General features: G+C 42.1%; 1 protein-coding gene across 4 annotated transcripts in view; it reads right to left on the bottom strand.

The window, feature by feature from the left end:
- Positions 1-1,848: 1,848 nt before the first annotated feature.
- PRDM10 (PR/SET domain 10) overlaps positions 1,849-22,663 on the bottom strand; it is a 61,696-nt gene continuing 40,881 nt past the window's right edge. For all 4 annotated transcript variants that reach the window (XM_070765182.1, XM_070765185.1, XM_070765184.1 and 1 more), the window contains 10 exons: positions 21,383-21,538; positions 17,885-18,064; positions 16,647-16,757; positions 13,841-14,041; positions 11,167-11,313; positions 9,946-10,116; positions 7,624-7,764; positions 6,008-6,164; positions 4,733-4,845; positions 1,849-2,886 (listed from right to left, as the gene is read on the bottom strand). In XM_070765182.1, coding sequence (XP_070621283.1) covers positions 2,674-2,886; positions 4,733-4,845; positions 6,008-6,164; positions 7,624-7,764; positions 9,946-10,116; positions 11,167-11,313; positions 13,841-14,041; positions 16,647-16,757; positions 17,885-18,064; positions 21,383-21,538 — 1,590 coding nt within the window. In that variant the 3' untranslated portion in view covers positions 1,849-2,673. The remainder of the gene's footprint in view (positions 2,887-4,732; positions 4,846-6,007; positions 6,165-7,623; positions 7,765-9,945; positions 10,117-11,166; positions 11,314-13,840; positions 14,042-16,646; positions 16,758-17,884; positions 18,065-21,382; positions 21,539-22,663) is intronic.

The following is a 22,663-nucleotide window of genomic DNA, read 5'->3' as shown; positions in this document are numbered from 1 at the left end:
TACATTCCCATTTTGTTTTTTACTTTAAAATAAGGTGTGTGCAATGTGCATAGGGCTTTGTTCATAGTTTTTTTTAATAGTCCGGCCCTCCAACAGTCCGAGGGACAGTGAACTGGCCCCCGGTGTAAAAAGTTTGGGGACCCCTGGGCCAAACCATGCAGAAGAGCTGATGGCTGCTATTAAAGCATCCTGGTCTTCCATAACACCTCAACAGTGCCACTGGCTGATAGCTTCCATGCAATGCCACATTGAGGCAGTAATTGCTCCAAAAGGGACCCAAATGAAGTGCTGAATACGCATGCTTATACTTTTCAGAGGTCCGATATTGTTCTATGTACAATCCTTTTTTAATTGATTGCATGTAATATTCAAATTTTCTGAGATGTGGGGATTTGGGGTTTTCACGTGCTGTTTCATCTGTAGAATGGAATAAAATTGAATAGGAATATAGAATAGAATGAAATTAGGAGAGAACAGAATAGGTTGGAAGTAATTTCGTAGGTCATCTAATCCAACCCCTTCCTCCCCACCCCGCCCAAGCAGGAGACCCTACACCCCTCAGGTCATCCACCTGTCTATGGATCACTGGTGGTCCACGAGAAAAAATTAGTGGTCCGTGGAGAAATCTTGGCCCCTGGGCCAGATATGACCAAGTGTAATTAATTCAGTCCAGGAAGAAGGAAGGGAAGGGAAGAAGAGGAAAGGAAAGGAAGAAGAGGAAAGGAAGGGAAAGGAAGAAGAGGAAAGGAAAGGAAAGGAAGGGAAAGGAAGAAGAGGAAAGGAAGGGAAAGGAAGAAGAGGAAAGAAAGGGAAAGGAAGAAGAGGAAAGGAAAGGAAGAAGAGGAAAGGAAGGGAAAGGAAGAAGAGGAAAGGAAAGGAAAGGAAGAAGAGGAAAGGAAAGGAAGAAGAGGAAAGGAAAGGAAGAAGAGGAAAGGAAGGGAAAGGAAGAAGAGGAAAGGAAAGGAAGGAAAAGGAAGAAGAGGAAAGGAAAGGAAGGAAAAGGAAGAAGAGGAAAGGAAAGGAAGAAGAGGAAAGGAAGGGAAAGGAAGAAGAGGAAAGGAAGGGAAAGGAAGAAGAGGAAAGGAAAGGAAGGAAAAGGAAGAAGAGGAAAGGAAGAAGAAGAAAGGAAAGGAAGAAGAGGAAACAAGGAAAGGAAGAAGAGGAAAGGAAAGGAAGGAGAGAAAAGGGAAGGAAATGGGGATAGGAACGGAGGGGAAGGGACTACAGCTACAGTTCTAGAATACGGGACTGACTTTCCTACCAATGTCAGCAAGCCACCATCAAATAAGTTTCAATTATTTCGTAATAATTACACTCCCTTTAATAATTTTGTAACAATTAAACAACCTTTTAAAGATTTTATGATGAAATAAGATTTACAATTTTGTTACAATTAAATAAGCACTTATAATTTTGTTGTTAAATAGCTGCGCTTCATATTAATAAAATGGAAGCTCTCTGATCATTTTTTTTACAAATGTGTTTATCTTTGTTTTAAAAAATAACCTCATGGGAAATGTGTCTTTTCCCATGGTCTTAAGCGACCCCTCTGAAACGGTCGTTCGACCCCCAAAGGGGTCCCGACCCCCAGGTTGAGAACCACTGCTTTAAGGGAAGAAGAAAGGAAGGGGGAACGAAGAAAGGAAGACCTAAGATTTGAAGCTGCAGCTCGGCAACGTCTCCAGAACAGAAAGAGGTCATAGCTTATTTTCCAACACTAAAGCGAAGAGTCTCTTTGTGGTAGCAACGGAATTAGGTCAAGCCTAAGAAACAAGTTTTGGCTTGCTCTGCATTCCCTTTCTTTTTATACCCATCGTTATATCAACACACCGAAAGACGCCACACACGTTTAAACCATCTCTGAGCCTTTTTATTGGTTTTGAGGAGAATAAAGAAGGATCCCTGTTTCATAAAGACAACACAATCAACGACACTGTGTGTTTTTCATACTCCTCCGATTTCATTAGGCTTACTAGGGGGGAGGCCTCCAAGGTAGTTTCCTTCACCCTCCCCGGGATCGAATATTTGGGCAGTGCAGATGGTTATGTAAACACAGGGTATCCCAACAATACCAACAACTTAATTCTTAATAATTTAACTGCTTCCGCACAGCTTCACAGTTTCACCGTCTTCTCGGTCATACAAAAGTTCAGGAAAGAAATGGCTTGGAAATCAAGTCTAGGATCCGGGCTGCGTGTTTATTTTATTCTCCCTTTCAAAGCTGCATGTTCTCTTCTTTCACAGGCAACTTGGGGGGAATATATATATCTATATATATATTTATAATTACACCGAAAGAAATGTAACAACTGAAATGTACACGAGAAATAGACTCTGCCAACGGTTGTGGGTTTAGCAAACTTTGCTCCCGCTGCTGAAAATCCAGTCCACAATTGGGGGGGGGGGGGGGTCAGAGTGGTGGTGGGAGAGGGGATAATCAATTGGAGAGGTCTACAAGAGGCTCACCAGGTTCAGAAGACAGTGGCATCCTGAAATTGCCTGGGTTTCATTTAGATCTGAAACTCCACCAATGCCTCAGCTTGTAAAGTAGAACTTTGTAAGGCGAACAAATGTACCTTCTCAAAGAGCTCTTGGGTGCCTTCGATATTCGGGAGGAAGGTTCCAAACATTCCCTTATGCTGCGAGTTCTTGTAATTTGCTGCAAAACAGGATTCATGGCTTTTCAATGTGCAGGTCACCGACTCCGTTAGTGTTGCTGGTGGCCGTAATGATGTACTGTGTCGTTTGCTGGTCGCTGCCCGTTTGCGAGTCCAAAGAGTCGGCGTGGACAGGTGGCTGAGATAAATCGACTTCCACGCCACTAGAAAGGGACAGGTTTGGCTTGACCTCCAGCTCGGGATGACTTTCGGCGATGACATAATGTGTCTATGGGGGAAAGAAACCCAAATAGGAATCATTGAGTCTGTGATCTGCACCTCTATAACTGTTTGGTTTGGTTCTGCAACCCAACAAGACCGACACAAACTTCAGAGGCTAATCAGAACTGCAGAAAAAACAATTGCTGCCAACCTGCCTTCCATTGAGGACCTGTATACTGCACGAGTCAAAAAGAGGGCTATGAAAATACTTACTGACCACTCACATCCTGGGCATAAACTGGTTCAACTTCTACTCTCAAAACGTCGCTACAGTGCACTGCACACCAAGACAACTAGACACAAGAACATTTTTTCCCCGAATGCCATCACTCTGCTAAACAAATAATTCCCTCACCACTGTCAAACTATTCACTAAGTCTGCACTACTATTACTACTAGTTTTTCCCATCATTCCTATCACCCATTTCCTCCCACTTATGACAGTATGATTGTAACTTGTCGCTTGTATCCTTAAGCTTTTTATTAATATTGATTGTTTCTTCATTGCTTATTTGACCCCTATGACAATCATTAAGTGTGGTACCTCAAGATTCTTGACAAATGCATATTTTCTTTTATGTACACAGAGCATCTGCACCAAAGACAAATTCCTTGTGTGTCCAATCACACTTGGCCAATAAAGAATTCTATACTATAAATTTCACTCTTGTTATACACATGAACTTCCTTTTTTTTTTAAAGCCTTCAGTTAGAATAGGTAATCCTTGACCCACAACCAGGGCTGCCCTTCAAAAATTTTAGCAAGGGGTTCTCTGCCCGGTTGCTGGGTGGGCGTGGCCATGGTGGGCGTGGCCTGCTCTGCCTCCGGGCTCCAGAGCAGTAGTGCCTTACTACAGGAACAAGCCACACTATAGTTCCAGTAGTGTGTGTCCAAATTAGATTTTGCTTCTGCGCATTGTTTCGACTACTACCCTCAAAATGATGCTTCAGAACACTGCTCATCAGACACAAGAACAGGTTTTTTTCCCCAAACGCCATCATTTGGAACAGGAGACGTGCTTCCAATATTTTATTTTATTAGTTAAATTTATATGTCACTGTAAGCAACCCTGGGCAGCTTGAAAATACCCATGAAGCAAAAACTTCAGAAGAAAAGGATTTAGGGGTAGTGATTTCTGACAGTCTCAAAATGGGTGAACCGTGCAGTCAGGTGGTAGGGAAAGCAAGTAGGATGCTTGGCTGCATAGCTAGAGGTATAACAAGCAAGAAGAGGGAGATTATGATTCCGCTATATAGAGTGCTGGTGAGACCACATTTGGAATACTGTGTTCAGTTCTGGAGACCTCACCTACAAAAAGATATTGACAAAATTGAACGGGTCCAAAGACGGGCTACAAGAATGGTGGAAGGTCTTAAGCATAAAACGTATCAGGAAAGACTTCATGAACTCAATCTGTATAGTCTGGAGGACAGAAGGAAAAGGGGGGACATGATTGAAACATTTAAATATGTTAAAGGGTTAAATAAGGTCCAGGAGGGAAGTGTTTTTAATAGGAAAGTGAACACAAGAACAAGGGGACACAATCTGAAGTTAGTTGGGGGAAAGATCAAAAGCAACGTGAGAAAATATTATTTTACTGAAAGAGTAGTAGATCCTTGGAACAAACTTCCAGCAGACGTGGTAGATAAATCCACAGTAACTGAATTTAAACATGCCTGGGATAAACATAGATCCATCCTAAGATAAAATACAGAAAATAGTATAAGGGCAGACTAGATGGACCATGAGGTCTTTTTCTGCCGTCAGACTTCTATGTTTCTATGTTTCATATGCCTATTTCCGAATATGCCTATTCAAAAGCCTTGACATATTTAATCATTTTGCTTCTTACCTGGGCAACAGCTTTGACTTGCCCTGTGGTCACTGTTGTGACAGGAGGACCCACAGCTGCCTCTGCAATCACGTACTGGCCCTGAGGGATTGTCATCATCTGAATTTCGGAGGCTGGGAGGAAGAGGGGGAGATGAGAAGATTCCATTCATTATCTCTAACCATGATTGACATGATCGACATGCTAAAACAGGGGTGGTCCAATCTTGGCAACTTTAAGATCTATATTCCCAGAATGGAGAGTGGAAGAGGGCCAGCATATATTAGCATAATTAAATGCAAAATTGCCCCACGGATCATCATCATCCTCTTTTAATGACCCCATAATCCCTTGCGGGGTAGTCTGGGCAACTGAATGAAACTGAGTGTTTTATGCCCTCCCTGTCGCTCCTGGGGAGCATTATTCAGCAGATCTATTCTCAGTGTGCCCAGAGAAAGAAATATCTCCCTTTACCTAGGATCGAACTCACAGCCTCCTGATTGTGAGGTGAAAGCTCCACCTCTAGGCCACTACAACCACTCCAAAATTGCCCCATGGATTAGATGAGGACAAATGCGAGAGGGGAGCCCAAAGTTGGAAAAAGGAAATCTTGCATCAAATTATCAATAAATTTGAGAGATTTTATTTCTCTTTGGATGTCTTCAAGAATACTTCAATGGAACTATTTATTTATTTGTCTGTCAGTCTGTCTGTCTGTCTGTCTGTCTGTCTGTCTGTCTGTCTCTCTCTCTCTCTCTATCTGCCTGCCTGTCTCTATCTATCTATCTATCTATCTATCTATCTATCTATCTATCTATCTATCTATCTATCTATTTCTCTATCTATCTATCTATCTATCTATCTATCTATCTATCTATTTTGCTATCTATTTCTCTATCTATCTATCTATCTATCTATCTATCTATCTATCTATCTATCTATCTATCATCTATCTATTTATCTATCTATCTATCATCTATCTATCATCTATCTATCAATTTCTCTATCTATTTCTCTATCTATCTATCTATCTATCTATCTATCTATCTATCTATCATCTATCTATCTATTTCTCTATCTATCTATCTATTTATCTATTTCTCTATCTATCTATCTACTTACCTACAGTATGTCTCTCTCTCTCTCTCTCTCTCTCTCTCTCTCTCACTCTCTGATTTCTATGCCGCCCAATCCCAAGGGACTCAGGGTGGCAAATAGCTCAGGAATTGGGAATTAGGTGTAAGTGGTTTCTGCAAGGGAAGCGAAAGAGTGTTACCAAGTGTATTTGGTACGTACGATAAGTGCGGAACGAGTTCCAGGTGTTGGGAAGGTAGGCTTGCTGGACTGAAGAACCTGCCTGGGATTGACTCTGTGAGGAGGGAGTTGTCTGTATCTGGGAAGGGCTGAGTTCCTGCTGTGTTGGTTGGGAAGGACTTAAGGGCTGGCTCCCCACCTGGAGTAACAAAAGAAAAGGCATTCCAGGAACTGAAGAACTAAAGTTACTTGTTATTGGTCTAAAATACCCATCTCTCACTCGTACACAGAGCTTTTCAATCAATAACATCATAATTCGTTCATTTATATAGGATTTTATTTCATGCTCTTCTGTTAAAAAGAATGATTGAAAAATAAAGCCACAGAGCCCCAAAGAATCAATTATTTCTAATCAAAATAACGTCAAGTGACCAAAGCCACTGCACAGAACAACATCTTAATACACTGCTCAAAAAAAATAAAGGGAACACTCAAATAGCACACCCTAGATCTGAATGAATGAAACATTCTCATTGAATATTTCATTTGCACAACTATGCCATTTGCACAACTGCATGTGAAATTGATTGTCAATCAGTGTTGCTTCCTAAGCGGACAGTTTGATTTCAAAGAAGTTTGATTTATTTGAAGTTATAGTCTGTTTTTTAAGTGTTCCCATTATTTTTTTCAGCAATTTAGTTGGCTAGAATATTTTTAAATAATCAATTTAGAACTTGGGGTCAAGGTTTGGCATTTACTGAAATGGAGAAACAACATTGTGTCACGTTATTGAGCCGTGGTGGCACAGTGGCTAAAATGCAACATTGCAAGATATTTCTGGCGACTGCTAGCAGTTCGATTCTGAACAACTCGAGGTCGACCCAGCCTTCCATCCTCCGTGGCCAGTAAAATGAGGACCCAGATGGTTGGGGGCAATAGGTTGACTCTGTAAACCGCTTAGAGAAGGCTATAGAGCCCTAAATGTTATTTCTATTGCTATCAGCAAAATAAAATTTTGCACACAGCACTTTGAGTTATTCCACTGGTAGTAATAGCAATAGCACTTAGACTTATATACCACTTCACAGTGCTTTATAGCCCTCTCTAAGAGGTTTACCTTTGGGGACCATCTTATCTGCTACAAAATTGAACCGATCCAAAGACGGGCTACAAGAATGGTGGAAGGTCTTAAGGATAAAACGTATCAGGAAAGACTTCATGAACTCAATCTGTATAGTCTAGAGGACAGAAGGAAAAGGGGGGACATGATTGAAACATTTAAATATGTTAAAGGGTTAAATAACGTTCAGGAGGGAAGTGTTTTTAATAGGAAAGTGAACACAAGAACCAGGGGGCACAATCTGAAGTTAGTTGGGGGAAAGATCAAAAGCAACGTGAGGAAATATTATTTTACTGAAAGAGTAGTAGATCCTTGGAACAAACTTCCAGCAGATGTGGTTGGTAAATCCACAGTAACTGAATTTAAACATGCCTGGGATAAACATATATCCATTGTAAGATAAAATACAGGAAATAGTATAAGGGCAGACTAGATGGACCATGAGGTCTTTTTCTGCCACCAGTCTTCTATGTTTCTATGTTTCTACTTGGAACCATCCATGCATCTTAGAGCAGGCATGTAGGACTGCATGACCTACCTGGGAAGATGATGGGGCTGCAGAGGTTGGTTCGGTGACCTGGATATGCTGTACCTGTATAGCATGCTGGGTGTATGACTGAGGGTCATGTAGCTGACCCACATCTACAGTGGAATGCTGGGTCTGAGGAGGTGAGGTAGCCTGGGAATCAGGGAAGAAAAACATCTTATGTCCAAGTTAAGTTTAACTTGTACCACTGCAGTCTCAGTGGTGCAAGTTTTAAAGAGTCAACCAGCAACAACGACAAAAGAAGATTCAGAATGTTCTAAAACCTGGAGTACGTTTTATGAATGGTTAGAAATAAGGAAAGAACAAAATTAGTATATAATTATGAATAGATATAAAAATAAGGATAAAGTTATTTAAATAATAACCTTTTAAAGATCGATAATCAACCATTTCATTTGTATTAACTGAGATATTGCAATATTGATTGATTCAAGGCGGTTAAAAGCAGAACAAACATGTATATAAGTTAAATAACCAGAACTAACTCCTTTTTCAGTATCACTGTCTGTAATAGCTGTAAAAATGACTATGGAGACAATGTGTTTAATGGACAAGAATAATTTAAATGAATATCTTTTTTTAATGTGTGTGTGTGAATAACTGTGTGTCTTTAAGTATTTATATGTTGTGTTTTTATGTACCGGTATATATTTCAATTTTTTTTTAAAAGTCAACCAGCACAATTCTTTCTGCAATACTTCCGTTCTCTTGGGATGAATTGCCCAAAAAATCAAGAAGAATCAGTTTGGTGCCAACACCTGCTTTCCAAATGTAACCCACATGATAGAAATAAATCATCACTCAATGACAGGGAATAGCTTTACATTTTCAAAGGTTTGGCTTCAATTTTTGGCATCTCTTGGTAAGAAGCAGGGCACAACATAGGAGGAACAAACCCACCAGAACAACATTCTGTAGTCCACATGTACGTAAAAGTCAAAGGCCACTCTTTTGAAGACAGCAAAGTCCACATCTTGGACAGAGAGGACCGCTGGTTTAAAAGAAGGGTCAAAGAGGCCAACTGGGTCAAAATTGAACAGCGCTCTCAACAGAGTGGGAAAGATACAATAGCATCCATCTCCAGTCCTTTCGGCAACTTCCAAGAAGGTTCCACACCTATTTGCACTTCTCAGGTGAACCTGAGAATGCAGATAAAACTCCAAGTGGCCTTAACAATTCTCAAAATGCAAATGACCAGCTGTCTGTAAGGAATATAAATCCTTCCATTCATCCACCATCCAGCCAGAGCTGAAGTAGCTTCTTGGAAGAGAAGTGAAACATTCATCTGCCTCCTGAAAAAAGCACCTTCAGGACAACTATGACCTGGATGACTTAGAAATTCCATAGTGTCTTGCTAAGGCATTCTTAATTAACAGGACACCTTTTGCAATACGGGCTGCCACTTAGCAACTGTCCTGTTGTGTCCTGGCTGGGTTTAATCTAATCTTGTCGTTGTGAGTGTTCCTTGTCCACCATCTGGGGACCCTGGGCCAGTGGGGTTGCCAGCTGATGCAGAGAGTGAGAGTGAGGGAGAAATAGACCTGGATGAACCCGAGGGATCAACAGAGGTGGCAAATATGTCAATGGGGGATTGGTCCGAGTCAGATGATGATGAAGGAGACATTAGAGTGGATGAGCCACTATTAGATGCTCAATTCAGAAGATTACAAAGCAGACAACAACACTTGTATGGTAGAAGGAAAGAAGTTTGCAGCTTTAACTCTAGGGAGTTTGATGACACTGCCAGCAAGTATAAAAGCAAAGGATTTGGGGAAATTCTGGGTGAGGTGTCAACGCTGCTTCATGGACGCTGTGTTAGAGTTAGGGTGTTCGAAAATGCCCTCTAAAAACCTGATTTCTGCCTTGCTAAAACTCTTTGCCAGATGCTGCACGATTCTTAGAAATTGGTGAGTTGAATTTTACCCTCTATGCTTCATTCCCTGTCTTATCTCTGGAATGCAATTAGGCTAAAGTTGGCACCTTTCCCAGAAGCTAATCTGATCCCTTCGCAACAGAAAAAAATCCTCCCTGAACGTTTTAAGAACTGCTTTCTGTTTGTAATGCTGTTATTCCAAATAAAGAGCGTGATTTAAAGCTGAACATAGTGGACTTGAGCCCTTTGCATCAATCTGAAAGTCCAGAAAAAGAACAGTCCTGGCCCATCCAGATCCTGGTTAAACCCTTTGATGTTTTTTCCTGGGAATAACTGCTATTCCTTTGTTATTTAGTTTCCTGAGATGCTTAGCGCCACTGCTGTCACAGGCCAATCCCCTGCCTTCTAGGAAATCCACACACAACTCAAACACTACTCACCTCAGCCACTTGCACAACCTGCAACTGTATATGTTGGGGCTGTTGCAAGCCAGCTGTGGATTGTGATACGGGAATATACTGAATGCGTGGAAAATCACCCTGCGAGGTTCGGTAGTCAGTGGTCAGAGTCTGGGACAGCTCCGTCATGGCTTGAGTCAACAAATCCGATGTCTTTACAAGGGGGAAAACAAGGAAAGGGAGATTGTTATATACCATATTTTTCGGAATATAAGACACACACCCCCCCCCCCCTTGAAAAAGAGGCTGAAAATTTGGGTGCATCTCATACTCCGAATGTAGCTTTTTCAAAGCTTTTTTCCCCAGCCCTAACTAGGTGCTAACAATCTTCTCGGCTTGCAGCATTTTTCCATTCCTACTACTTTTGAATATTTTTTTTCCCCCAGCCCTAAGTCTTTGCAGGCTTGTTTTCATTGGTACTCCCTCTTAAAAATGTTTTTTTCAGCTCTAATGAGGTTCTAACCATCTTCCTGGCTTGCAGGAGTTTTTCATTCTTACTCTCTCCAAATAGTTTTTTTCCCTACCCTAAGTCTTTTGCAGGCTTGTTTTCATTGAAGATGATTTTTTTCAGCCCTAACCAGGGGATAAAATAATGTGCTGAAGCTGACCAGACGAAGGATGCTAGCCAGATGAATACCTGATAGGTAGATTTCCCACCCCCCTATTTTCCTCTCCCAAAACTAAGGTGTGTCTTATACTCTGGTACATCTTATACTCTGAAAAATATGAATAAATCAGGGATATCAAACTCAATTTCATTGAGGGGCTGTATCAGGGTTGTCTTTGACCTTGGGACCAGCTCGACATCTGTCATGTCAGGGATGCCTGTTGTAGCCCAAGCACTCTGCCACTAAAAATGGGCTCCCAGGCTTCGTATCAGCTGCAACAGCCTCCTCCAAACCCCTGCCAGCAAAACATAGTTCACAAGGGTTCCCTGCGGCCCTGCAAAGCTCCATTTTCACTGGCGGAGGCACCACAGGCTGGTCCATCCCTGTTTCCAGGGTGGCATCACAGGCAAGATCTAATCATCCCGCGGAACGAATCTGGCCCCCAGGCCTTGAGTTTGACATCCCTGGTTTAAATTGCGTATCTACATCCTAGTATCTAAAAATGAAAAAAACAAACAACCCCAATCTTTTGGCCTTTTCCGCCTATTTTATTTTAATTGGCTCTTTCAAATATTGAATATCTGCGAATTCTTACCACAACGGTCTCCCCCGAAGTGTTGTCAGCAGTTAGCACAGCAGGAGCGGCACTAATTACCGCGGTTGTGAGTGGCACGTGGATTGTGTTCGTTGGGATCTGAGGATACTCTGGGTGCTTCTTGCGAATATGTTGCACCATCTTGGTCTGTGCAGAAGTAGAAAGAAGGAAGGTTAGAGGATCAGCTTGGTTTGTGGCCATCTTCTTTAGTATTAAAGTTTGTTGCAAAAACCAAATCCAAAAGCACACACAGATAGTTGATTCAGCTGGATTCATAGACTTCTTTATAAACATAATAATATATATTTACAATACCACAAGTAGAATTCTTCTTCAATCAGTGACAGGCAGTAGAGAACAGTTAGTTTCATTTCAGCAGAGTTCAGAGTGTAAGAGTACAGAGAGTGCAGAGTGAACAGAACCACGCCTAGCCTGAAGCTTTCAGTTTCGATTAACTGCACAGACTCAGAACTGTTTAACTGGCTAACTTAGTTGCTATGCCTATTCATTGGCGGACATTGTTACCTTTGACTGACCTTGTTACCATTGGCTCTTACTCAGGTCAAAGCATAGTCAGCAGTCCATACACAGAAGCACAACCTAAACTTAACTGTTTCTCTTAGCCTGGAATGAAGTCTTAATTTCTCAGATCTGAACAACGAACTTGGAAAATGGTTTTACAAAGACTGAGCTTTTAGGTGTTCTGACATCGTCTTGCTTGGATTGAATGAGTCTATCCAGTCCAGACATCTAGAGGGAAGCTGCTGAGAATCCCCCCTTCCTCCTTTAAGAAGTATACAATGCCTTGGCTAGATGATAGCGCTGCTCTGTGGTAGCCCCACACCCTGAAATACATTTTTCTCAGAGCCCTCTTGCATTTTGCAAGCAGGCGAGTCACTTAATATTTCACTTAGACTTTGGCCCTGGATGAATGTGGTTATCCATCACAGGAAATGTTTTAGGACTGTCTTTCTTGATTCTATCAATCTTTTTATTGTCTGTCTTTGCATTTTCTGCATTTTGATGTTTGCTGCCCAGACAACATTAGAATTGGGGGCAGTTTATAAATAGTATTAGACAGATAACATAGACAGCACTATGAGAAGAAGCTCTGGCAACCTCTACTATTGTCAATAGAGCTACGTGGTGCTAATTAACAGGAACCCTCTCAAAATACACTCCTTAAATTACTAGAAAAAGTTACTTAATTTTAATGAGTAATTGTGGAAGCAATTCTATGAAAAGTCCAAGCTCACAAGGAAATCTTAACTCTTGAGGGCAATAATATTGAAAGAAGGTCTACCGCACACAGCTTGAATATGGAATGTGAGAAGTATAAACCATGGAGGATGATCTTTTAAAATTAAGTGAACTTACAGTGGTTCTCAACCTTTCTAATGCCGTGACCCCTTAATACAGTTCCTCATGTTGTGGTGACCCTCAACCATAAGCCTACTGCCAATTCTCCCAACAGAGCTTTAAGCTGATTGGTAGGAAGGTCAGAGGGACACTCCCACTGTAAACGCCTGATTGGTCAGATTGTAAAAATACGTTCCAAGGCGCCAGAATAGAAGCTTTAGTTCCTAACACCATGGGGAATTTATCTTTTCCCATGGTCTTAGGCGACCCTGTGAAATGATTGTTTGACCCCCAATGGGGTCCTGACCCCCCATGTTCAGAACCATTGACTTAAGATGGATCACTTTAAATGAGGGGATTGTATTTTCAGAAAACAAGACTATACAATGGGAGGAAATGACAGCCGTGCTTCGAAAGGATATTGCTTAATATATGCTCAGCTGTAGTTAGCTGTAATTTAAAAATAAGCTGTAATTTAAAAAAAACAGAAGTGGTGACATCCAACGAATATTCCTATTACATATGTATGTGTTGTGGTTGGCTCTGGCCCAGCTCCTGTCCCAAGGAATGTGTCATAGGCCTGTTTTATTGCCGACAGAGTCAGAAAGTGCAGTTTCCTCGAACGAAGAAGAAGGTGGGGGTGATTTGGAAGAGGGGGGCTTGGCACACAGCCCAGGAAGCCAATCTCCATTATCTTTGGTTGATTCGGAAGAGGAAGTGTTAGACCCACGCATGCGCAGAATTATGCATAGAAGAGACCAATTGAGGAAATATTACAGGAGATAAGAGAGGCCACCTGTGTTTGGGTGGGGCTCCAGTAATTACAGCTGCTGATATAAATAGCAGCGTGCTGGCTTGGGCCGTTGTGGAAGATTATCTGATCGTTGTTTCTTCAGAACCATGCCTTGCTGTTTCCGGACTTTGTTTGTTGATTTTTCACGACTTTGAAACCAAAGCAGAGCAAAGTGTGTGTGTTTCACGTCGTGGAAGAAGGAGGGCTGTGACGTTTCTTCACAGCTGCTAGCTAAGTACTTAAGGACTGATTAAGGGGATTGTACAGACTACCAGGTTGTTTTGGGACGAGTGCTCTTTGCAATACAAAAAGGGTGCTTTGTTTCTTTTGAATTTTTGTGATAAAGAACATTGTTTTTGAACTTTCAAGTGTGTGTGTGTGTCTGAAATTTGTACCCTTGAATTTTCGGGAGACTCATACCATAGAGCCCGGCAGAACAGTATGTATGCAATTACTACAGAATTTTAAAAAAATATATCTAAGGTGAAAATATTGGGGAGTTTAGGCATCTATCCGCAATACCTTACTGCTATACTGCTTGGAACAGTGGGGACAGCAAACAGGTGGTGTGGCGATTGTTCCAGTCAGCTGGGTGTGGGTACTCAGCATTGGATCTGGTTCTCCTGGTCCTGCTGGACGTAACTTTCTGATACTGGGAGGAAGTTCTGCACCTGGGTGGTTTTTCAAAATGTGGGCCTTCCGTTTGCTGGCACTCTTATAAACCTAGGAGAGAAAAATGAATTAGGGATTAAAAGAGTCAGGTGTTAGGTTCCCTTCCCTGCACCACCCCACCGCAGAGACACTTGTATAACAATTTCTACTTCCACCAGCTGTTACATGGCAACTCAGAAACAGATCTGTTGTTTGCTTGTTCCTGTGTTAACACATCCAATAGATGTGTTAGGAAGCTACGAAGCAGCGAGGAAATAATGAGTTCTGGAGTTGTGTTTCTCGTAATAACACAAGGTTTCACATTTGTTCTCTGCCTGAATTAACACAGAGTTAGTTCTGGTTTGTATCCCTAACTGTGCCACAACTGCTTTGTGAAAGAGGCTACTTCATAGATGTTGTGGTTCAGCCTGAGGCTGCTCAGGGACTGTGTCTCTGCTGGCTCCATGCCCGGAGGAGGATGACAGCGAAGAGGAGGGGGCTGAACAGTCGGACGGGGTAGAGGAAAATCAGGAATGGGATGAAGGAGAACAGCATGAGAACTCCGGGGGGGGGGGGCTCTCCCCAGCCAGTAGTTTGGAGTCATTAGGTGATGAAGCTCAAGCCATCATTGACATGTGACAGAGACGGTCAGATCAAAGAAAAGAGCAATTAAAGAAGTATTATCAGCACTGAATTAGGAACAGCTGGGTTTGGGTGTGGTCCTCCTTAGCAGGGTTTAAAAGGCAGGAAAGCCCTTGAAGCCATGTGGAGTGTTATCAGTTTGGAGTTACGTTATCCTGTCTTGTTTCTCGGCGTCTCTGTTCCTGGTTTGTGGCCCAGCAGCTTTGGAAGACCCGTGGGAGGCGTAGGTCTGCTATCTACAGCCTCAGCTTGGCAGCAAGAATCCTGTATTGCTGCATGGACTTTTGCCTTCGTGGATATATCTGAAGATACAGTGTTTTCCTGTTTGTAAGGACATTTTCTGTTACCTGTGTTTTTCTTGAATTTTATAAAACTGCCTTTGCCTTTTACCAGTGTGTCTGGATTCTCTTTTTGGGTTGGTATTGGCTTCTGGAGTGACCCAGACAGAACAATAGATATCAATCATCAGTTCATCTTCTTTTCTCTCTTGTCGTGACAACCAATGATAGTTCGAATGAAGTTAACTGTCTCAGAAGAAATAACAGCCAATTGCAACTTCTGGGAAAGGCTGCTCTTTTTTTGATCTTGTACCCCTCCTCTAGATACAAAGAGGTGAATTTGAGTGACTGGGCAAGAGACTGGGTGACTCTAGATACAAAGAGATGAATTTGGGTGACTGGGCAAGTTGGAAATCTACAGTCAAATCCCATGTAAGAATGAGAAGAAAGCAATTATTAATAGATCATGTAACCAAACCACACTCCCTCCTAGCACTGATAATGTTACCTTGTTGGGTAATAAAACATATGCATGGTAAAAAAAAAACCCAAGCTCAGAGATCACTATATACATACAGTCTTGGTGTAAACCTACACCGGTGAAAATCTACCAAAACACACACATACTCACACACTAATTGCTTAGAAAGTGTATGAATCAAAATTATATATAGTTTATACACACAGAAACATTAATTGCTTGAAACGTGTATGAATCAAAGTTATATACAGTGTGTATACAGTGTCTATACACACGCACAAACACACACTAATTGTTTTAAAAGTGTATGAATCAAAATCCCTGTTCATGAGACAAAGGTTAATCTTTTCATTCTCCTTAGTAACTGACAGGTGTCCTTCAGTATGATAGCTTTATTAGTTAATCTGGATCTGTTAAGCAGCCAAAGATTTTTGATATTACTTTTTAAAAAATCACATTTTAGAAATTGTAAATGGAAAACGGAAGAGACAACACAGTATGCCTCCTACAATGCAGTTCCCTCTCGTTCTATACAGCAGTTCTTTCAATCTTCAAAGCACTCTACCAAATCTTTTAATAAAAGTTCAATTTGGATTCCCAGAGGTAAAATATATGCTTTCAGCTGAGACCTTCACTTATCCTCTTTTAGAAATTTTGTGCGTGTGTGCGTGTACGTGTGTGCCTCCTAGAAATTTCTCTTTTGGGTTCTTCTAAGCAAATAACAAATCGATCCGAAGGAAGAAAATCCCCAAATCGGTTACATTTCATTCCACGTACAGGTAGTCCTCAAGTTACGACCAAAATTGAGCCCAAAATTTATGTTGCTAAAGAGAAACAGTTGTTATGCGAGTTTGTCCCGTTTTATGACTTATCTTGCCATGTTTGTTAAATGAGTCTCTGCAGGTGTTAAATTAGTCACCCGGTTATTAAGTGAACTTGTGTTTTGTTAAGTGAATTTGGTTTTCCCATTGACTTTGTTTGTTGGGAGGTCACAAAGGGGATCCCTGGACTCTGGGACACTGCAACCATCATAAATGTGAATCAGTTGCCAAACATCTGAATGCAAATCACGTGACCAGGGGATGCTGCAACAATTCTTACAACAGTTCACTTAGTGACCATTCAAAGTTATAACGGCACTGAAAAAAGTGACTTACCACCCTTTTTCACACTTTTTTTCAGCGCCGTTGTAACTTTGAATGGACATTAAATAAACTGTTGTAAGTTGAGGACTACCTGTAAACAGCCAAGGTAGAAGTTGGGGTTCAGTTCCTACCTTATCACAGTACTGACAAAAATAATCTCTGTTGGGTTTGATAATAGGCAGTGTTAGCTCCGGTACTTCTTCTATTTTCATATCAGGATGTCTCTTCGATAAATGATTCACCTAAGATTTTTAAAAAAGGAAAACACTTAAAAAAAAAAAAAGCATTAGACCCACAAAATAAACCATTGTTTTATGTTGCAATTAAGAACTATATATTTAGTTTCTTGTAACAATAAGGCGTAGAGATCCAGGAATCCTAAAGCTAGGGGACCCAGATGACACACCAATAGGAAATGTGGTCCATCTACTGCAGAGGTCTTCAAACTTGGCAACTTTAAGATGTAGACCATTTAGATTATTAGTCACCATGTTTTTTTTTATTAAAGTTTATTAAAAAATATTTATTAAAGGTGGATGAAAGTTTGGTGATGACATATGACGTCATCGGGCAGGAAAACCCGTGGTATGGGGAAAAAACACAAAGTATTTTTTAATTAATATTTTTGAAAAACCGGGGTACAGTGATCCCCCGATTATCACGAGGGTTCCGTTCCAAGACCCCTCGCAATAATCGATATTTCGGGATGTAGTGGTGTGGAAGTAAAAACACCATCTGCGCATGTGCGCCCCTTTTTCCATGGCCGCACATGCGCAGATGGTGGAGTTTGCATGTGGGCGGCGGGGAAGACCGGGGAAGGTTCCTTCGGCCGCCCAACAGCTGATCTGCTCCACAGCGCGGCAGCAGCGAGGAGCCGAAGATGGGGTTTCCCCGTTGCCCAGGTAACGGGGAAACCCCATCTTCGGCTCCTCGCTGCTGCCGCGCTGCGGAGCAGATCAACTGTTGGGTGGCCGAAGGAACCTTCCCCGGTCTTCCCGCCGTCCAGGCAAAGGGGAAACCCCAAGATCGCTTGCCGCTTGCCCGTCACCTGCTCGCCCGGCCGCTCGCTTGCCGCTCGAGAGCAAGAGGGGGAGAGATAGAGAAAGAGAGAGAAGGAAAGAAAGAGATGAGAGAGGGAGGAAGAGAGTGTGAGAGAGGAAGAAGCAAGATAGAGAAAGAGAGAGAGAAAGAAAGATGAGAAAGGAAGGGAGTGACGTCATCGGGTGGAAAAATCGCGATATAGCGATTCGCAATGATCGGGATCGCGAAACTCAGGGGATCACTGTATAGTCTTTTCGCAAAGTTCGAACCCACGAAAATCGAGGGAACACTGTAATAAATAAAATAAATAAACAAATATCTAACTAACCAGCATGCCTCGTCGTCGGAAACCCATCATGCACAGGCGACACTTGAACATGAAACTCTCGTAATCCGTAGAGGCGATCCGGGGCTTGAAGGCTTTGGAGCGACTAATTCGGTCCGCTTTCTTGGCTTCCCTTTCTGGGTTGTGCATTCTCTGCATGTGTTCTCGCAACTTGTCTTTTCTCTGGGGGTGGAGGATGGGAGAGAAAGAGTCAAAGTAACTGGAAAGAAGGAGTAGAGACAGAAGCAAAATGCACAGTCACATAGAAAATGTAAAGGTTGACCTCTAAAGCAGATTAATCATGAATAAAAGTAAGAAAATATTCTCATTAAAACCTCCGTTGAATTTGTTCAGTGACGGATAACAGGATTTAATCAACCCACAACTCTCACAAAAAATATTAAACAAATTATGAGCAGATTTACAACTGGAATCCTTCCAGTAGTAAAGACACATAAATTAAGGGACGTTTAAATTCATGTTAAGCATCAAGGGAGTTGAGATGGTTGTGACTGTAAGGGGAGTTGTATAGAAAAAGATACATTTAAATCTTTAAAAGGTATCAAAATTTACAGCAAGTGCTTCCTTTGCAAAATTCAGTTCGCTGTTAAGAGATCTCTAATTTATTAAAAGATCAATCGACGGCGCTTCAGATAATCTAGAAATCCGATTTCCAGAATTCCATGCTGAAATTTCCCATTCCTGACCTCACAGTAAGAATACTCCTACCCCGTTTCCCCGAAAATAAGACGTACCCCGAAAGTAAGGCATGTCAGAGGTTTTGCAGAATTTGCTAATATAAGGCACCCCCCGAAAATAAGGCGTAGTCAAGTTTACATACGGTACGGTGAAAAAACATACGGTACCATTCAAAGCTGTTCATAGCGGTACCGTAATAATGTGGCGTCCCCTGCTGGCCCCTTCCATCGCTTTGTACCGTCCAGTACAGCAGACACAGTCTGCTGCTGTCTCACCGCCATTACAGTCTCCACTACAGTGCGTAGACTGTAGCTCCTCTGGTGGCCGGAAGCTGCAATAGCGGGAGTATACTGTTGTACCATATAAGTGCCGTTGTTTGTGTGCGTGTGTGCCATACTGACAGGTACCGTACCGTAATCAGTGTACTGTATGGTACACTTTTTTGGGGGGTGTCAGGTTTTCTGCCTGTCAATTTGTCTTATTTGAGAAATATAAGGCACCCCCTGAAAATAAGACGTAGCACAACTTTTGGAGCAAAAATTAATATAAGACAGTGTCTTATTTTCAGGGAAACACGGTATTACTGCTTCTTGTTGGAGCCTTAAGGAGCCCAGGCGGGCAGGCGAGGACTGGCTGGGAGAGGAAGGGTGAAGAGAGGTCTGCGAGGCGCCCCTTGATGTGAATGACATCAAGTTGGCCATGCCCACCCAGTCACATGACCCCTTGGCCAAGCCCAGCCAGCCAGTCATTAGGCAGATCACATTAGTGGTCCGCGGGATTTAAAATTATGAATTTAGTGGTCCCTGGGGTGCAAAAGATCGGGGATGTAATGTATTTTAAATGAGGCCAAACCATTTGCTCCCAATTTCCTGAACCAAAACACACACTTGTGCAAGAAGGCGCAGGTCTTTTGTGCCAAATTCAGCATGAGTTGGGTGTTGGCAGATGGTTTATTTTCTGAAAAAAGAGCCTTGGCAGCCATGTCAACCTATTTATTATTCATTCATTAATCACATTTCTATGTCGCCCTTCTCCTGGGACTCAGGACGGCTCACAATTACAAAACATGAAGAAATCTAATGTTAAAATACTCTAAAAATCTCAATCCTAAAACATATAGAAATATAACTTAAGTTATATTCTAAAACCCCTATATACTGTATGTTTCGGTGTATGACGCACATTTTCCTCCCTAAAAGAGGCTGATAATTAGGATGTGTCTTATACTTTGAATGTAGTTTTTATTTCAGCCCTAACTAGCTGCTAACCAACTTCCCAGCTCTTACCTTGCAGGCTTTTCATTGTTACTCTCTGTGTTTTCCAAGCCCTAAGACTTTGCAGGGTTTGTTTCATTACTCTAACTTGTTCTGAGTAAGTTTCTTACCAGCCCTAACCAGGTGCTAACAATGTTCCCAGCTCTTACCGGCTTGCAAGCTTTTTCATTGTTACTCTCTGCAGAGAATGTTTTCCAAGCCCTAAGTCTGTGCAGGGTTTTTTCCATTCCTGTACTTGCTCAGACTGTTTCTTTCCAGGTGCCAATCATGTTCCCAGCTCTTATTGGCTTGCAAGCTCTTTCATTGTTACTCTCTCAGAATAATTTTTTTAAGCCCTTAACCCAGGGATAAAATAATGTGCTGAAGCTGACCAGACTAAGGACGCTAGCTAGATGAATATCTGGTAAGCAGATTCTTTCCCCTATTTTCCTCCCCACAAAATAAGGTGCGTCTTATACTCTGAAAATACAGTATTTAAAAAACCAATCATCCACATTCATCCTATCACAGGGTGGGGTAGATGTTAAAATTTCAGCGGCGCCAGGCCTGTTGGCAGAAATGCATTTTCGAGGCCTTAGAAACATAGAAACATAGAAGTCTGACGGCAGAAAAAGACCTCCTGGTCCATCTAGTCTGCCCTTATACTATTTTCTGTATTTTATCTTACAATGGATATATGTTTATCCCAGGCATGTTTAAATTCAGTTACTGTGGATTTACCAACCACGTCTGCTGGAAGTTTGTTCCAAGGATCTACTACTCTTTCAGTAAAATAATATTTTCTCACGTTGCTTTTGATCTTTCCCCCAACTAACTTCAGATTGTGTCCCCTTGTCCTTGTGTTCACTTTCCTATTAAAAACACTTCCCTCCTGGACCTTATTTAACCCTTTAATATATTTAAATGTTTCGATCATGTCCCCCCTTTTCCTTCTGTCCTCCAGACTATACAGATTGAGTTCATTAAGTCTTTCCTGATATGTTTTATGCTTAAGACCTTCCACCATTCTTGTAGCCCGTCTTTGGACCCGTTCAATTTTGTCAATATCTTTTTGTAGGTGAGGTCTCCAGAAAAAGATATTGACAAAATTGAACGGGTCCAAAGACAGGCTACAAGAATGGTGGAAGGTCTTAAGCATAAAACGTATCAGGAAAGACTTAATGAACTCAATCTGTATAGTCTGGAGGACAGAAGGAAAAGGGGGGACATGATCGAAACATTTAAATATATTAAAGGGTTAAATAAGGTCCAGGAGGGAAGTGTTTTTAAAATCTCTGGGGGGGAGTTGATTCCAGAGGGCTGGGGCCACCACAGAGAAGGCTCTTCCCCTAGGCCCTGCCAGACGGCATTGCCTGGCTGACGGGACTTGGAGAAGGCCGACTCTGTTACTGCTTCCTGCATAAGAAGAACCTGTAACTGGGGTGGATAACTGCGGACTTCAACTCCCAGAATTCCTGAGACACCATTCTGGGAGTCGAAGTCCGCAGGTTGTAAAGTTGCCACAGCCGCCCATCTTCGGAGGTACTACCTTAAATTGTTTGCCGCAGGTGGAGCACAGGAAGTCCTTGCGATCCGAATGCCGCAACATGTGTAGTCGCAGTTTGTCAGGCCGACAGAAAGCCTTGTCGCATTCCGTGCATTGGTAAATCTTTTCCGAATGGAAGCTGCGCACGTGTTTTTTCACCTGGTTGGGAACAGTCAACAGGAAAGTCCATGAGAAGGAAAATTTTACATAAATGGTACTTTACGCCAGTAAAACTAGCACACTTCCAGAGGAAAGGAAAAGGAAACTGCTGGCATGGTGTTGTGATTCAGCCTGAGGCTCCTCAGGGACCGGCTGGATCTCTGCCGGATCCATGCCCAGAGGAGGAGGACAGTGAACAGGAGGGGGAGGACCAGGCAGACGGGGGAGAGGAACGTCAGGAAGAGGAGGAGGGAGAGCAGCCTGAGACCCCCAGGGGGGGGCTCTCCCCAGCTAGTAGCCTGGATTCATTGGATGAAGACACACAGGCTATAATAGACATGAGGCAGCCACGAGCAGCTCAAAGACGGGGCCAATTAGAAAGGTATTTCCATCCCTGAAATGGCAACAGCTGGGTTTGGGTGTGGTTCTCCTCAGCAGGGTTGAAAAGGCAGGCCCGCCCTTACAGTCTTGTGGAGAGTTATCAATTGGGAGTCCTGTGACCTTGCTTCGATTCTCGGCGTCTCTGATCTTGGCTTGTGGCCTAGAAGTCTGGAAGACTTGGGGGAGGCGTGGGTTTTATTATCTCCAGCGTTGTTTTTGCCAGCAAGAATCCTGTTTTATTGCCTGGCCTTCGTGAAACCTCTGTGAAGCTTCATAGTGTTCCTATCTGTAAGAACAGTTTTTGTTACCTGTGTTTGCTTTGAATTATATAAACTGCCTTTGCTTTTTACCAGTGTGTCTGGATACTCTTTTTGGTTGGTGTTGGCATCTGGGGGGACCCAGACAGAACACATGGTTGCCAAATAAAAGGAGTTTTTATGCACATGCTCTGGGAATGTGTTAAAGTTCAAAAAATTTGGAAGGAAGTACAGAATGAAATTAACAATATGCTAAACATTAATTGGATAATCACGAAAGAATCAGCAACACTAGTTAAACATGGGGAATTGCGAGAATTTAAAGAAATCAAAACAGCAGCTTTGGAAAGCGCTCAAGCAGTAGTGGTATTAGGGTGGAAGGACAGCAATAAAGGGAACAATCCAGAATTGGTACTGGTACATGGTGGACCACATCCACTTCGAAATTATGGAAATAAGATTAAATCACTTTGATGAAAATAAATTG

This window comes from Erythrolamprus reginae, chromosome 12, assembly GCF_031021105.1.
Source record: "Erythrolamprus reginae isolate rEryReg1 chromosome 12, rEryReg1.hap1, whole genome shotgun sequence".
Lineage (NCBI taxonomy): Eukaryota > Metazoa > Chordata > Lepidosauria > Squamata > Dipsadidae > Erythrolamprus > Erythrolamprus reginae.
Note: the sequence above shows the minus strand (reverse complement) of the source record. Positions and strands in the feature narration are given on the sequence as shown.